Source organism: Barbus barbus (assembly GCF_936440315.1).
Source record: "Barbus barbus genome assembly, chromosome: 4".
NCBI lineage: Eukaryota > Metazoa > Chordata > Actinopteri > Cypriniformes > Cyprinidae > Barbus > Barbus barbus.
This window is the reverse complement of record NC_136732.1, coordinates 2653076-2668888: the sequence shown is the minus strand read 5'-3', so window position 1 is coordinate 2668888 and position 15813 is coordinate 2653076. Positions and strand designations below refer to the sequence as shown.

The 15813-nt window shown below is 38.4% G+C and overlaps 1 protein-coding gene across 2 annotated transcripts; it reads right to left on the bottom strand.

The window, feature by feature from the left end:
• Positions 1-715: 715 nt before the first annotated feature.
• LOC306866828 (coagulation factor X-like) lies at positions 716-15136 on the bottom strand. Of its 2 annotated transcripts, none has more exons than XM_079412209.1 (10): positions 14707-15136; positions 14518-14608; positions 10641-10810; positions 7968-7992; positions 5792-5905; positions 2981-3109; positions 2560-2675; positions 2054-2168; positions 1636-1961; positions 716-1287 (listed from the first exon to the last, which is right to left on the bottom strand). In XM_079412209.1, exons 2-10 carry the CDS (start codon positions 14591-14593, stop codon positions 1081-1083), a joined length of 1278 nt encoding a protein of 425 aa, XP_079268335.1. In that variant the 5' UTR covers positions 14594-14608; positions 14707-15136; the 3' UTR covers positions 716-1080. The 2 variants fall into 2 exon arrangements, with proteins under 2 accessions (XP_079268335.1, XP_079268336.1); XM_079412210.1 differs by having other exon boundaries at positions 14518-14611; positions 14707-14849.
• Between the last annotated feature and the right edge of the window lie 677 nt (positions 15137-15813).

The window sequence follows — 15813 nt, the reverse complement described above, 5'->3', positions numbered from 1 at the left end:
TTTACCACTTTGTTTATTCATGGGATGTTGCCTGGCAAGTCACTTTGTCTAAAACGTGGTCAGGCAGATTGCCAAAATATACCAAATTGCTCAGGATTTGGTCTTTTTTCAGGATTTGACAAACATTTGAAGAGTACATGAGCAAAGTAATGTAGTTCCGCACACCGTTAGCCAGAAGGAACACACCTCCCTTCTTAGGTCCGCCCTCAAATGTGCAAAACACTTTGCAATAGGTTTTGCTTAATGCAAGAGAAAAATTCTGCCAATAGGGCAAGAAAAATCATCTTGGTTTCATTTTGAATTAAGGTTATTTTTCTTACCCCACTGGCAGATTATTATTCATGTTTTAAGCAAAAAAATAATTTATTTGAATTCAAAAATGTTTAAATATTTGTATGAGAAAACAAATTAAGAAGATATTTCTTGCAATGTAGCGGAGACTGCAAAGTCATGCTACGAGGGTGAGAGACCGTAGAGAGCAAGCAGGGCAAGGTGACAGCTCCTAAATGTTCCAGAGCTCCTGGAGGATGTTGAGGTCACCTGGATGGACAGACCATTCACCTGTGCAGAGGGGATCTGCTTTTGAAGTGGAGGGGATGGAGAAGGAGAGCCTTCTCCTATGCTGAGCATTTTCATCCTAGGTTACTTGCCAGCATGGAAGCTTGAGGGAGTCATTGAGTTTGTGTGTGAAGTATCAGCATCTTCAGACAGACTTCAGTTTCTATTGTTTTTAATACTATTTTTTATTAATGGCCAGGAGACACTTGTCCAATAATCACACCATTATATATGATAAAATACATAGTCAAGGTTACTCAACATCACTTGTTTTCATATTTTTTAATGGTAGTTGCAAACATATCCAAGCAGATGTCCAGTTCTTGTTGGTGCAATAATTTCTCACACCCTGAGTAAGCAAGTTTGGGGTTTATCAACCGAGAATTCAGGTTACGTTTATAATTTGTTGTGTATAAGTCTGCTAAATGACTAAAAGTAAAAGTAAGTAAAGTATAAGTGGGAATGTCAACTAAAACAAAAACAAGGTAGAAATGTATTGTACATTTATTCTTTTCTCTTTCATTATGGGCGCATGAATGTGTTTAGCCATGGCAAGAAGCGGGAGACTTTCTGTAAGACATAACCGTTCTTGCAGTCGGTTCCTGGAGGCTGGCTGACTATGCCGGTGAGGAAGAACACCTCTCTGTACAGCGTGAGCACAGGGCTGCCTTGTCCCAACACGCAGTCTGCTTTAGCTCGAGGCATAGTACATGCCATTTTGTTGGTGACCTGAAGACAAAATAAAAGCACTCAGATACACGTTTTGATTCTTTGTTAGTAGCCTCTCACCATCATCCATTGTTGGCCTTTTAGAGTTTTAACCCACTGACCGCTTTTTGTTTTTAGCACCATTGGCAAGATATCTAATTTTACTGAACTGGAATAACCCTCTTCATTGAGAAAAGGAAGCCCTTTGTTGAGCCACCTGTAGTTTTACTATTATTCTGAGAGTCCTATACACCAAGACCATGGATAATTTGGATAATATGCAATTGCACGAGTGTATGATAATAAGGTTGATTATGAGGAAACAATGGTTTTATGGGAACCCCATAAAATACTGACACGTCCACTAACCTGACCAGAGTGGCGCTGCGAGCAACCCAGCAGTTTGTCATAGGACAGGTGGTTTAACATGAGGTTCCCTTCAAGATCCGTTGCACCTGAAACTTCCTTCCAGCCGGTGACGACACCCATGTAGTCGCCCGCCATGAGCACACTATCAGCAAAGTCTCTCTCGGGCAGACAGGCTGGAAGCACGCTCTTCTTGAAGACGATCTTCTGCTTCAGCTCTACTACAGCCATGTCATTGTCAGGTCTGCCCTCAAAATAGAGCGGGTGGATGTGCACCTGCTTTACTTGAAGCGTCTGTTCTCCTGCTTCAAATGAGGTCACACTTTTACCTGTAGAGTGTAAGGAATGGTTTTGTAGCATGTTAGCAAACCGCTGTTCAACATGTTTCATGAAATTGCTATGAAAACATAATGGCACTCACCCACCGCCACCTGAAAGTCGTCGTGCTTCCTAACGCACTGGGCTGTGGTGAGAACCATGTTCTCTTTGAAGATCACCCCACTGCAGAAACCAACCGATCCACGCTGCAGCATCGCCTTTGAAAAAATGAGTACATGTACACAATGTAAAGTACCTGCACACTGTAAATTTGGATGTCGAACATTAGACCTCATTTAACTCTAACAGCACTTAATTCAAGTAGATATGAATGACTTAAGGCTGGAATACACTATACGACTTTTAAAATCTGAACAGATTTGAAAACACTAGTCATCGTACACTTGCTTAATTTCTAAATAGTTACAGAAGAAACACAGTCTGTAGCTATCAGAGTCTGTGAGCAGCATACACTAGGTGATTTTCTATGAAATCTGTGAACTCAAATCTGCAGATTGGCTCTGACTTTCATCAGCTTGCAGTGTGAAGCTGCAGTGTGTACATAAACAACAAACATGACGTCTGGAGGATCAATCGTGGTTTATTCACCTGCCAGGGACACCCTTCTGGGCCACAGGTGAGTCCTTGATATTCTGACTGTATGTTAGTTGACTGACGTCTGCCCCATTGACTCAAACTTGCCACTTTTCCACATGGAAATGTCACTAAAGAGAAAAGTAAATGTGTACTTAGAGATGATTTGGTTTTGATTGGACTATTATTTTGGTTCTCTCAAAATATATAAAAAAGGTACCAGCACATACTTAATGCTTATAAAACATTGCTTTATTGAAACAATTTAAAAATCCTATTGTTTAGTTTAATTTTACAAAATTATTTTAAAATATTAATAGCGCAAAACAGTTTTGTGATCAGTACAATTTCTGAACTCATCTGCCATTATCAGCTGTTGCGTTCACCTGTGCATTATTTATAAACTGATTATGAGACAAAGGCGTAAGGGACTCACCAGCAGGCACGCACTTTTCTCTCTGCTGCAGTTTCCAGCCGTACGCACATGAGCATTCGTACGACTGATAGCCCGGCTTACAAAACTGACTGCACCCTTTGCTCTTATCGATTACACATACTGTTTGATCTAGATGTGAAAAAAAAAATCAGTGAGAACAACAACAACAAACATCATTCAGCATCATGTAATAAAGACAATTGAGAAATGTTAAAATGTCTTATCCAGTGAACTTTTTAGAGTTTCAAGCCCTATTTAGCAGGTCAAAAAGTGTTGCGTGTCATAATTCTGTTGAAAGGGTCATGAAATGCATCTTTCTGGATTCGCTTTACTGCACTGTATTTATGCTCTTGTGACTGACATGAGTTGTTGACAGACCTCAGCGTCATTATTCATTACATTTATTTATAGGCACCTTTCACGACACTCGGTTCACCTTAAAAGTCATCCTAAGAATGTTAATATAACAACAATAAAAAGAGCATACTGTAACACTGAGGAATACAATATTGCTTATGAAATCATAAATAAGCCTGTTTAAATAAATTAGTTTTACAATAAGATTTAAAGGTATGAAGACTATTGCTGTTACAGATGTCCAAGGGAAGGGAATTACACAAATGAAGGGCAACCGGACTTTAACAAGCATAGATGGAAAAACTATAGACCGGTGAGAAGCAATCAGATTTATCCTAAGTAGATATTGTACCTACTAGAAAGATTTCAGTTATACCACTATTGAGTTACTGGTAAATTAGATGATAGCCAGTTTTTAATTTCAGCCAACAGCTGAACAGTGAAGGTTGAGGAAAGACATAGAAGACAGATAAAGCGGAGCGTCGTCAGGATATCAGTGGAAATGAATGCCGTACTTCCTAAAAATATGTTCAAGGAGCAATAGATAAATAAGAAATAAAAGAGGGCCCAAAACGGAGCCTTAGGGAACACCAGTAGTTAAACTAAGACAGACCTGTGCCCATTACTCCAAGGGAGTCCAGCTTGTCTAGGAAGATGTTAAACGAGATTATATCAAAGGCTGTACTTGTACTCACCACAGTTTTAAAAAAACACTACAGGAGGGGGAAGAGGGGAGACATTCATTTCGCTCCCATCGAGTTAAATACACAAAATTCACAGCCATTTTCACTCTACATTGAAAACATATGAACGCTGTTGCACCTCTGATAACATTTATGGCTTATACTGCAGAGTTCATGGAAGCCTTTTGATGGGTTGCATCAAGTAGCTGTAAAAACGGTTACAATCAGTAAGTGAATGAATCGCGTTAGTGCCGATCTCTTATTACAAATCAAAAACAAACACTCTCCTTCGATCCATGAATGTTTCTCTCAGTTAAAGTACGCAACCTCACAGTCTGAAGCATCTGTCATAGCAAATTAAAACATGCTGTTGTGAATAATTAAGTGAAGCGTCTTCTCATAGGATTAAGAACATGCAGTTTCATGAATAATTTAATACACCAACGTCCTCAAAAACTGTGACGGCAACACAATGTAGATTTTAAACCCGGAAGAAAATAGCACAAAAAAAAGCTAAAAATTAACCAGTTTTCTCCAACAATTAAAATTAACAGATGCTAATTGTCTTCTTTGATGTGCAACACAAACACTTACATTTACATTTATTCATTTAGCTGACGCTTTTATCCAAAGCGACTTACAATTGCTATATATGTCAGAGGTCGCACGCCTCTGGAGCAACTAGGGGTTAAGTGTCTTGCTCAGGGACACATTGGTGTCTCACAGTGGATTCGAACCCGGGTCTCTCACACCAAAGGCATGTGTCTTATCCACTGCGCCACCACCACCACTTGTGCTAAATTCTTAAAAACAGTAGTCTGGGGTTTCGTGACCCTTTAAGTGGTGAGGGGGAAAAAAACAGAAGACGAGTAATGAATGAATCTCAGTGATTAAAGAAGATGAACAAACTTCAAATGTGTTAGAAGAGAATCAAGTTGACAAGCATAGGCGTAAATCCCGGGGACCCCCCCCCCCCATCAGAGGGTTGACCCCCCTAAAAATATAATTACAAGTGACTGTGTATTGTAAATAATATAATGGACATATACTTAAAATAATTGTGTAAGTAGTAAAACAAAATAAACGTAAAAAAGCGTTTTAAGTTCAGAAATTTTTTCAGTCCCCCTCCCTTGCCTCACAGTGGTTTGGTCCACTGCCGCCTCTCTCTATATATATATTTACACATTGTGTGAAATTATTCTTTCTATTTAATACAGATGATGCTGGATCATTAATAAATTTGTCATGACAAAAAAATGATGATATCCGATGTATTTTTCTGTGAGCGATTATAAGGTTACCAAGCTTAATTCTGTAGCTTGTCACCCACCTGATAAGCCTGAACTGATATTAGGCAATATTGTAGACCTACCGATCAGTGAATATCTAAAGAGAAGTCCTAAATACTTTGTGGAGGACACAAAATAATAATTATAATATGACCGCGTGGTGAACAATATGAACCGAACTCATATTTAAACATGGTAATTTGTTTATTGTCCCCCCCCTAGTGTTAAGATTAAATTTATGCCCTTGTTGACAAGTAGTGGATTTAGATTTCTGAATGATACAGGTTATCTCAGTTAGGTCAACTGTTGGAAGTTTAAAGGTAGATCTCCTTGATTTACATGTTAAGGGATGTGTAGAGGGAAATAACAACCGGGGCGATTACAAATTCTGTCAATTCAGAGGGATAAAGAGCCAAATTCTGTACATTTTAATGTGAACTTTTTAAATAGAGCTCAATCAAGATGAGTGTTCAGTTACATACCTGTCTCACATTCGATTCCTGAAAAGCCTGATTTACAAATGCAGTCAAAACCCCCCACACTATCTGAACACAAGGCTCCATTTTTGCATGGCTGATCCGCACACTGGTCACCATCTAGCATGTAAAACAACATCAGAGATGACGCATGTCACACACTTAAAACATCATGTACATCATATAAATGTATAAAATCAGAACACACCATATCTTGAGCATTAGTACATGATTCTCTGGAAGGCTTGATTATGACTGGTCAATCGTAGCAATCCCATGTGCAATACTGTTTTATGATGACCACTATATAACTATATAATCAACTGCTTTCCCATGAAATCTGACATACTTCTTACCTGTTGTTAGTTTCATCTAATAACCAGCTAACCTGGACATGGAATAGGTCTGATGCATTATACACTAAACAAAATTATAAATGCAACACTTTTGTTTTTGCCCCCTTTTTTCATGAGCTGAACTCAAAGATCTAAGACTTTTTCTATGTACACAAAAGGCCTATTTCTCTCAAATATTGTTCACAAATCTGTCTAAATCTGTGTTAGTGAGCACTTCTCCTTTGCCGAGATAATCCATCCACCTCACAGGTGTGGCATATCAAGATGCTGATTAGACAGCATGATTATTGCACAGGTGTGCCTTAGGCTGGCCACAATAAAAGGCCACTCTAAAATGTGCAGTTTTATCACACAGCACAATGCCACAGATGTTGCAAGTTTTGAGGGAGCGTGCAATTGGCATGCTGACTGCAGGAATGTCCACCAGAGCTGTTGCCCGTGAATAGAATGTTCATTTCTATACGATAAGCCATCTCCAAAGGCATTTCAGAGAATTTGGCAGTACATCTAACCGGCCTCACAGCCGCAGACCACGTGTAACCACACCAGCCCAGGACCTCCACATCCAGCTTCTTCACCTCCAAGATCGTCTGAGACCAGCCACCCGGACAGCTGCTGCAACAATCGGTTTGCATAACCAAAGAATTTCTGCACAAACTGTCAGAAACCGTCTCAGGGAAGCTCATCTGCATGCTCGTCGTCCTCATCGGGGTCTCGACCTGACTGCAGTTCGTCGTCGTAACCGACTTGAGTGGGCAAATGCTCACATTCGATAGCATCTGGCACTTTAGAGAGGTGTTCTCTTCACGGATGAATCCCGGTTTTCACTGTACAGGGCAGATGGCAGACAGCGTGTATGGCGTCGTGTGGGTGAGCAGTTTCCTGATGTCCACGTTGTGGATCGAGTGGCCCATGGTGGCGGGGGGGTTATGGTATGGGTAGGCGTATGTTATGGACAACGAACACAGGTGCATTTTATTGATGGCATTTTGGATGGATCTGTACACAATTCCTGTAAGCTGAAAACATCCCAGTTCTTGCATGGCCAGCATACTCACCGGACATGTCACCCATTGAGCATGTTTGGGATGCTCTGGATCGGCGTATATGCCAGCCAATATCCAGCAACTTCGCACAGCCATTGAAGAGGAGTGGACAACCTGATCAACTCTATGCAAAGGAGATGTGTTGCACTGCGTCAGGAAAATGGTGGTCATACCAGATACTGACTGGTTTTCGGACCCCCCCCAGTACAGTAAAACTGCACATTTTAGAGCAGCCTTTTATTGTGGCCAGCCTAAGGCACACCTGTGCAATAATCATGCTGTCTAATCAGCATCTTGATATGCCACACCTGTGAGGTGGATGGATTATCTCGGTAAAGGAGAAGTGCTCACTAACACAGATTTAGACAGATTTGTGAACAATATTTGAGAGAAATAGGCCTTTTGTGTAAAGTCTTAGATCTTCGAGTTCAGTTCATGAAAAATGGGGGCAAAAACATAAGTGTTGCATTTATAATTTTGTTCAGTGTATATATTTCTTTAGTTTCTTTAATCAATTTGATTGCATCAGGGCAACAAATGGAACGACTGATTCCACTTGTCTATATTCATCTCATTGAGGTACCTGAAATGCAGGGTTTCCCCACTCCAGACCATTCAATACCCATAAGAAGCTGCCGAGTTGAACCAGGTGCTTTAATTAATCTAACACATCTAACACATTCTGGTAGGCGGGTCTCCAGGACTGGAGACATCTGGAAAAACAGTTGACGCATGACTTTCTCACAGGACCATCATGTATATGCAACATTCACAACTTACCAATGTAGACAGACCAGAAGATATCCTATAAAGAAACAAAAACACAATCCAGTTAAGTCTGTACATAATTAGGAGTGCAGTTGTGAATATTAGTAATAATATTACATTTGTAGACTAGAAGTGTGTGATATTCACACAAATGGCATCTCCGTTTATTTTGATAATGATGATTATTAAATATTTTGAGCAGGGCCGGGACTTTAACTCGTTAATTTAGATTAATTAATTACACAAAAATAACGCGTTAAATTTTTTTAACGCATTTTAATCGCACTTATTTTTGCACCGCGGAACGTTTCTCACTGGATGAGTTTCGGCGGACCGATTATACTGGAGCACCAACTAGTGTTCAGACAAAAACAAACCACAGTGAACATGGACAAAGAAGCTGATGAGACCGCTTTGGTTGGCCCTGTGGATGGGAAATTTAAAATGGCCTCTGAAGCAACAGAGATGTTGTCTACAGTAATTGTCAGGGTTTCCGATGTTCTGAATGTACTTGAAAGTATTGTGTTTTACTTAAAAAAACAGTTTACAGAAGGTATACCTACCTATAGGGTACCTGAATTTCTGAAATGTAGGCTACTATATTTCTAAATATCCTATTGCTACACTTAATGGCAATATTGCACTGGTCTGTTGGACTTGGTTGAACAAAAATAAAAAATATTTTGTTGCTTAAGCTTATGTATTCAGTCATTATTCAATGGTATACTAAAAATCCATATGAAAAAACTTACTTCTCACTGTTCTCAGGTCAAATATTTATATGCGATTAAAATGCAATTAATTTCGATTAATTAATTACAAAGCCTCTAATTAATTAGATTATTTTTTTTAATCGAGTCCCGGCCCTAATTTTTTTTTTAAGTGAAATGATAATTTCTAAGAAAACTAGTCAGTGTCTTAATGAGCTGAGTCATTGAATCATTCATCCAAACGATTCATTCAGTAACGAAGCACCACTATGGGCCTATTTACACCTGGTAACTTTGTGTTATCGCTGATCAGATATCTATCTGATTTGTTGAAACGTTTCCATTTACACTTGGCTTAAAATGTGTCTTCATCTGGAATGTGGTCCAGACCACCTCTTGAATTGGTTTAAGCGATCAGATTTAAATGCATCTCAAAACCATATACACCTGGTCTTTTCACGATCGGATAGCTATCCGATCAGAGAAAACGCATGAATGACCAAAACAGGCCCTATGTGTTTCTTGGACACAATGAAGTTCTGCTGTGGTCAACAACATTTTTTGTTGGCAAAATATTAACAGAATTGTGTCTAAAATGGAACTCAAAATTGTTAACTTACTGTTAGGGATACACGATATTGGATTTTTGACCATATCCGATATGCCGATATTTTTCAACTCATTTTGGTTGTGCCGATATATTTCCTTTTGTTTGGAAACAATACCAAGTCTCTCCTGTGCGGGAATTATAAACACATTTTTTTAATAGGAGACATAAAGCGCTACTTGCTGATTACCTTTGGTTGGGTTTGAAGCAACTATCACAAAAAAAAAAAAGAAAGAATCCAAGGCACTTCTTCTGGTCCAAAAAAGTTAAAAAGCCTTTATTCACATTCTGGCCATTTCAATAAACAATAAACATCTCAATAAATGCATCAGTGTGCAGAGTTTTTGACATTTTTAATGTTTATTGAGATGGCCAGAATGTGAATAGAGGCTTTTTAACTTTTTTGGACCAGAAGAAGTGCCTTGGATTCTTCTTTTTTTTGTAACATTTTTTAATTTTGGTTAGTTTTTAACAAAAACTTATTTGTTAGAATTAAACAAACAATAATGAAGTTCTTTTATAATGACAGTACATTAAAAGCTTTGAAAATAATAAATAAATCAACTATATATCAATCACATTTTTTTCCAGAAAGATGCGGTTAACCTTATTATTTTAAGATTTAACATTTGTAGATGGTCTATGGCAAAAGAGTTGTAAAAATTCTGAAAATCTTTTAGAGCTCATAATTCGTTTAAAAAAACATATTACAAATTAAGGAATAAATCTGTATACATAAAATTATGGAATTTACAAGTGTCTTTTTTTTATCCTGTAACCTATACCTTCTGACCTTTAAATTAAAACATACTTATGATTTTACGACGTTTATACTGCTTTATTTATTCAGAAACACAACTTTCTTAGTGATATTTGTTTATTTTACTTTTATTTTGTTAAAAGTAGGCCAACAGCACCCCCCTATATAAATAAAACGCCTTACCAGATGGGCATTAGGACCCGGGGGAGGCAAAACAGTGAATCTAATCACCATTCAGGCAAATGTTTGCTTCAAGAACGACCACACTGCTGACGCGATCTAATCGTTAGCGCACACTGAGCACATGCGAGTTAATCCTCTTATCGGCAAGACATATCGGCATAATTTTTCATATCGGGCCAATGCCGATATTTACATTTAAAGCCATTATCGGCCGATTCCGATATCAGTCCGATAATATCGTGCATCCTTACTTACTGTTTATTTATATAAAATCAAAGACATTTGCACTATCAAGGTGTTTTTGTTTGCTTTGTGCAAAGTAAATTACATACTTGATAATGTCAGCTTGCTCATCGTTGCACAAACAATAAATATCACACACCCCTAGTTTAGACAGGTGAATTCAGGTTAAGATTCATACTCACTGTGCGATAATTATCCTGGAAGACTTCTCTTGCTTCTTCGTAATTACAAATTTCCTCTAAACACTCCCTCTCGAGGTTGGGAGGGAGTTTAGTCTCTTCATCACCCGCGTTGCTTCTCTTCTGACGGGAAATTAAACTAAGTGCATCCCACTTTTCCAGGAACACAGGAGCTGAGGTGTGGAGGGACACAGAAAAATTGTGAAAATTATTTTATACAGTGTGAATGGCAGGTGAGAAATAGATAAAAGTGATATTTCAATTTAACTATTCAAACTTGAGTTCTGGTTATGGCCACCAGAGACCTGCACATGGCGAGAATCCATGGCTACTCATATTTGATGTGAAATATTTAGATTGTCAGTTGTGGTGTTAGTGAGGCACAGATGGATAACAGATTAACGTCAAATAATGTTCATTGTTTAATTTATTTAACTTACATCTTTCTGTATTTAAAAATAATTAAGTTATAATTAAGTGAAAGTTGAAAGCTGATAAAGGATCTAAGTGCCTCCGTCTAATTATATTCTGAGACAGCGCTGTAACCACCATAGACATTGAGGGGGACAAGCCCCCCCCCAATAATTAGACATTTCCAAATGTCCCCCCAATATTTGACATTTTTGCACTAATCTGCTGTCCTCCATTACGCAGCGCTCTTGTTAGGATGACAAAAAAAGCTTTCACAGAATCTGTGCGTGCCGCGAAGATTGAAAACATTGAAAGAGCGAGGTAAGATGGAAGCTGCAAATCATTTAATGTTTAGTCAACTGTTTTAGGAAAGAAATGTTAAATGACTGACAGTTATATTCAGTGAAGCAAACTACTCGACTTTTTTTTCTCAAATATGCCCATTTTGAGAGAGAGAGAGATGAAATGTGCGTGTGTTAATTATCTGCATCTGTTTGTCTGTCCCTACAAACAATGAAACTGAATTTAGTCCTACTTCAAAAACGCCTCGTTGCTGAGAAATATACTGTAGCGATTCAGTATGGAAACTATTTTATTACAATAAAAGTCACTGGGTAGTGTTGACAAGTTTCTGTGTGCGAGTAATAATGTGTGTGCGTGCATCAATTAAAGTGTGTACACACACATATATTTTTTTTTTTGATGTGCCTTAGAAAAAAACACATTACTGGCATGTATCTTGTTATATTTTAAGATGTCAGTGCAAGTTGCTTTTAGTTAAGACCGCTCAAGTATGGAAATAGTATCGGGCATAGAAGCGACACACCATCATCAGTACATCAGTTCCTGAATTAACAAGTGTTGGTAAGTGATGCACTGCATATAGACCCTTCTTGCTCCGACGTCACGATTACGTCACAGCGCTAGCTGGAGGCAAAACAAAGAGAAAACTGGAGGCAGCCCATTCAAACCAGTGCAGATTCGGCTACATAAGGAGCTTAAAATATCATCTTGTTGTGATGTTGGGTGCCCGAATCGATGTTGTAGAGGCTCCAATTTGAAATTTTAAGGCATACCTGATGCCACTGCCAGACAAAAAAACGATGACAGCTGTGGTGAAACGAGCCGACTGGACAGAAACGATCGTCAAAAATCCTCACATTTGCAGCGCACACTTCTTATCAGAAAAGGTTAAGTAAAGTATTGTCTTTTGTTGTTATGGGCATGTCTAAAGATTTCTTATGCATCTCACTGTCGTGTATGTTATAATGTCTGTGTGCATGTGTGTAAAACAACAAACTGCTTGGCCCCTAAACCTAATAACTGGTTGGGCCACCCTTAGCAGCAACAACTGCAATCAAGCATTTGTGATAACTTGCAATGAGTTTTCGAGCATGAACCACGTTTTTAAGGTCATGCCACAGCATCTCAATAGGATTCAGGTCAGGACTTTGACTAGGCCACTCCAAAGTCTTCATTTAGTTTTTCTTCAGCCATTCAGAGGTGGATTTGCTGGTGTGTTTTGGATCATTGTCCTGCTGCAGAACCCAAGTTCGCTTCAGCTTAAGGTCATGAACAGATGGCCGGACATTGTCCTTCAGGATTTTTTGGTAGACAGCTGAATTCATGGTTCATTTATCACAGCAAGTCTTCCAGGTCCTGAAGCAGCAAAACAGCCCCAGACCATCACACTACCACCACCATATTTTACTGTTGGTATGATGTTCTTTTTTCTGAAATGCTGTGTTACGTTTACGCCAGATGTAATGGGACACACACTTTTTCACACAGGGCCATGTGGGTTTGGATTTTGTTTTCCCTTCATTTAAAAACTGCATGTTGTGTTTACTTGTGTTATCTTTGATTCACATTTAATTTTGTTTGATGATCTGAAACATTAAAGTGTGACAAACATGCAAAAAAAAATCAGGAAGGGGGCCAACACTTTCACACCACTGTATATAGGCCTATACATCATGACATACATTCTCCTGACCCCTCAACCATCCAACATCACAAACATGTAAAAGAGTACAAGTCAAAAATCTCTTTTGGCAGACCACTAATAAGCCCGACTGCTCAGATGAGGCATGTTAAATATTGGGTAATGTTCATGTAATGCTGCTTTTACCAAAAATGTTCCTACATTAACTGGAACATTAATGGATATTTCAAAAGTGCTTTGAGTAATTTTGACATAATAAATATTGTATTTCCCTGCTTTAGAAACATTCCAGTAAACAATGCTGATAGGAATTACAGGTGAAAGGGAAGACAAAATTACATTTTCAAGCAACTGTGTGGCAAAAGTGGGCAAGAGACACCAATAAGGATGTGGGGAGAAAAACATGGGATTCTTAGTGCATTCCAGTGAATTATTGGGAGAGCAGATTTCATATTGTTACAGCTGAATACAATGAAAAAAATAATATGAGTAAATGAACACAGCAGACTGAAGATGGCACTTGCCACAGATATTCTCATTGAAAATGCTAAGCATTACATTATTTTCCAGACGGATAAAAATAGAGCATGATGGGAAATCTCCAGCTCATTCAGTCAAACTGATGGATTAGGATCATTTGTAGCACAGCCTAATTATTTGAAATGATTTATTTCAGTCAAACCGGAAGCAGTGGATACTGCAGTGTTGTTGTCTGACGCTTTAAAATAAATGCTTGAGCTCTTTAAAGTGAGTGGATTTTGACTGGCCGCTAATATTTTTATCATTTAATCGGCTTGAAAAAAACAAATGTTCTGGAAGAGTTTCCAACAATTAATTAATGACAGAATTTTTATTTCGGGGTGAACTATCTCTTTAAAAGTAAACCTGTATTACTTGTGCTTTATAAACCAATCACAATATAACCCTGATGTCACTGAATCACTAGTTTTACGACAATGAGTCAGTTTGCAAGTAAAGAAATTAAACAGTACCATAAACTGAATACTATCACAAAACTATCTGTGGCTAAGTAACTGTTTTTGCTCTAATTCTGAGGCTCTGCCTGAAGTTGGCAACATGACGCAGTTCTTAATGACCCTGCAAATCTCTGGCCCTACACTGGTCTCACTGTGATAGTGTATCAATTGGGAAGAACAAACTACATGAGACAATATCTCAGAGCAAACATAACTTGTACAAAATATTCTATGAAACAACAAATAGTGGCCACATTCCGCGGGATAAAGCCGGACCTGGCAACCCGAGCATGGGCTTGATCACGTGGTGCCTGTTACTCTTCTCAACGCTTTCTTGATGAGCCAATCGTCTATTAAGATAACGTTTTATTTAAGCATTTTATAAGGGGATTATCATTGGTATGCCAGGCTCTATTCTTCTCCTTCTTAATTAATTTGCATGATTATACGCTGAAAAACAGCCGCTGGAGAAACAAAGACGAAGATTTATTAACCACAAGAAAAAGAGCTGGTGTTTAACAGCCTCCAAACGATTTAAAAGCATTACCTGTGCTTTTGTGCAGTCCAGCGGTCACAAAACCACACAAAACTGCGAGAGAAATCACTCTTCTGATGCTAGTCATGATAACAGTCGAGCTCTGCTGGGAAATACAGGATCATAAACACAGGCTTGTCCTTAATGTTCAGTTTCCAGAATTAACATCACAATAATAAATATTATATAACAGAGACTCACTCGGCTTCTGCAGAGCTGAACTCTTCACTGAGGAAAAGATAATAATATATCTATCTGCTGAGGTAACTATAATATCTGCTGAGGTGTAGTCTGTCAGACTGATATCAGTACAGCTATTGTTGTTGTTTTGTACTGTTTGTCTCAATATAACCACACGAGGGAGCAAACGACTAGTAATCTGTCTTTCCCTCAGATCTGATAAAACTTCATATTAACCTCAAATTTGATGCTTGATAGTGAGGTAAGTAACGTTTTATTTATATAGTACCTTTTAAAAGCAGTGTTTCAAAGTGCTTTACTGATTTAAAAAGCTATACTATTTTAGCACTTATTTGTAGAAAGCATTAAATAACACAGTTAGAGTTAGCACTTGTACAAAAGTCCTCCATGTTGTCACTGCGTGGCACTGTGTTTGAATCTGATGTAGATTCTGTAAATACACAAAGAAAAGGAGTAATGAAAAACATTTATTGCAAAAGTCATGCCTCAAAACTCAAGTAAGGTCTGCCCTGCCACTCTCGAGGTATTCACAAACTTCAGGATTTAAGTTTGTTGCCTTGTTTGAAATTGAAATGATATTTTCCACCTACACATTAGGCTACAATTCTGTAAATTTGTCATATAATAGACAGCTCTGTGTAAAAAAAAGGGGGGGGGGGATTGGTACTAGTGTAGAAGAATAACCTTTGTGTGTAACTTATACAATTATCATACGATCATATCATAAATAAGGAATAAAGAATAAAAGTATTTGTTACGGCTAATGGACTTGGCAGCTGTATTGAATGTGACATAACTGCATGCTGTGCACTGGACAGGTTACAGAAATCTGAGAAGCATAAAGCAGTGTTGAGAGTTCACCTAAATATGAGATTCCTTTGTATCGTCTCTCTTCATCATCCTCAATGAGCCTAAGACAGCATAGACAAAAAAAATATTTTAAACACCAGCTCCAACCAGCATTTCAACACTCACCACGACAAGGTGCAGGCCATGAGTGTGACACAGGACAAGACATACTTGACAAACAAAACAAACTGAGACGAGACCAACCATTGGCAATTTAGCACCCATATAAAGGTCGAATGTGGGGCCAGGTCTGTGAAT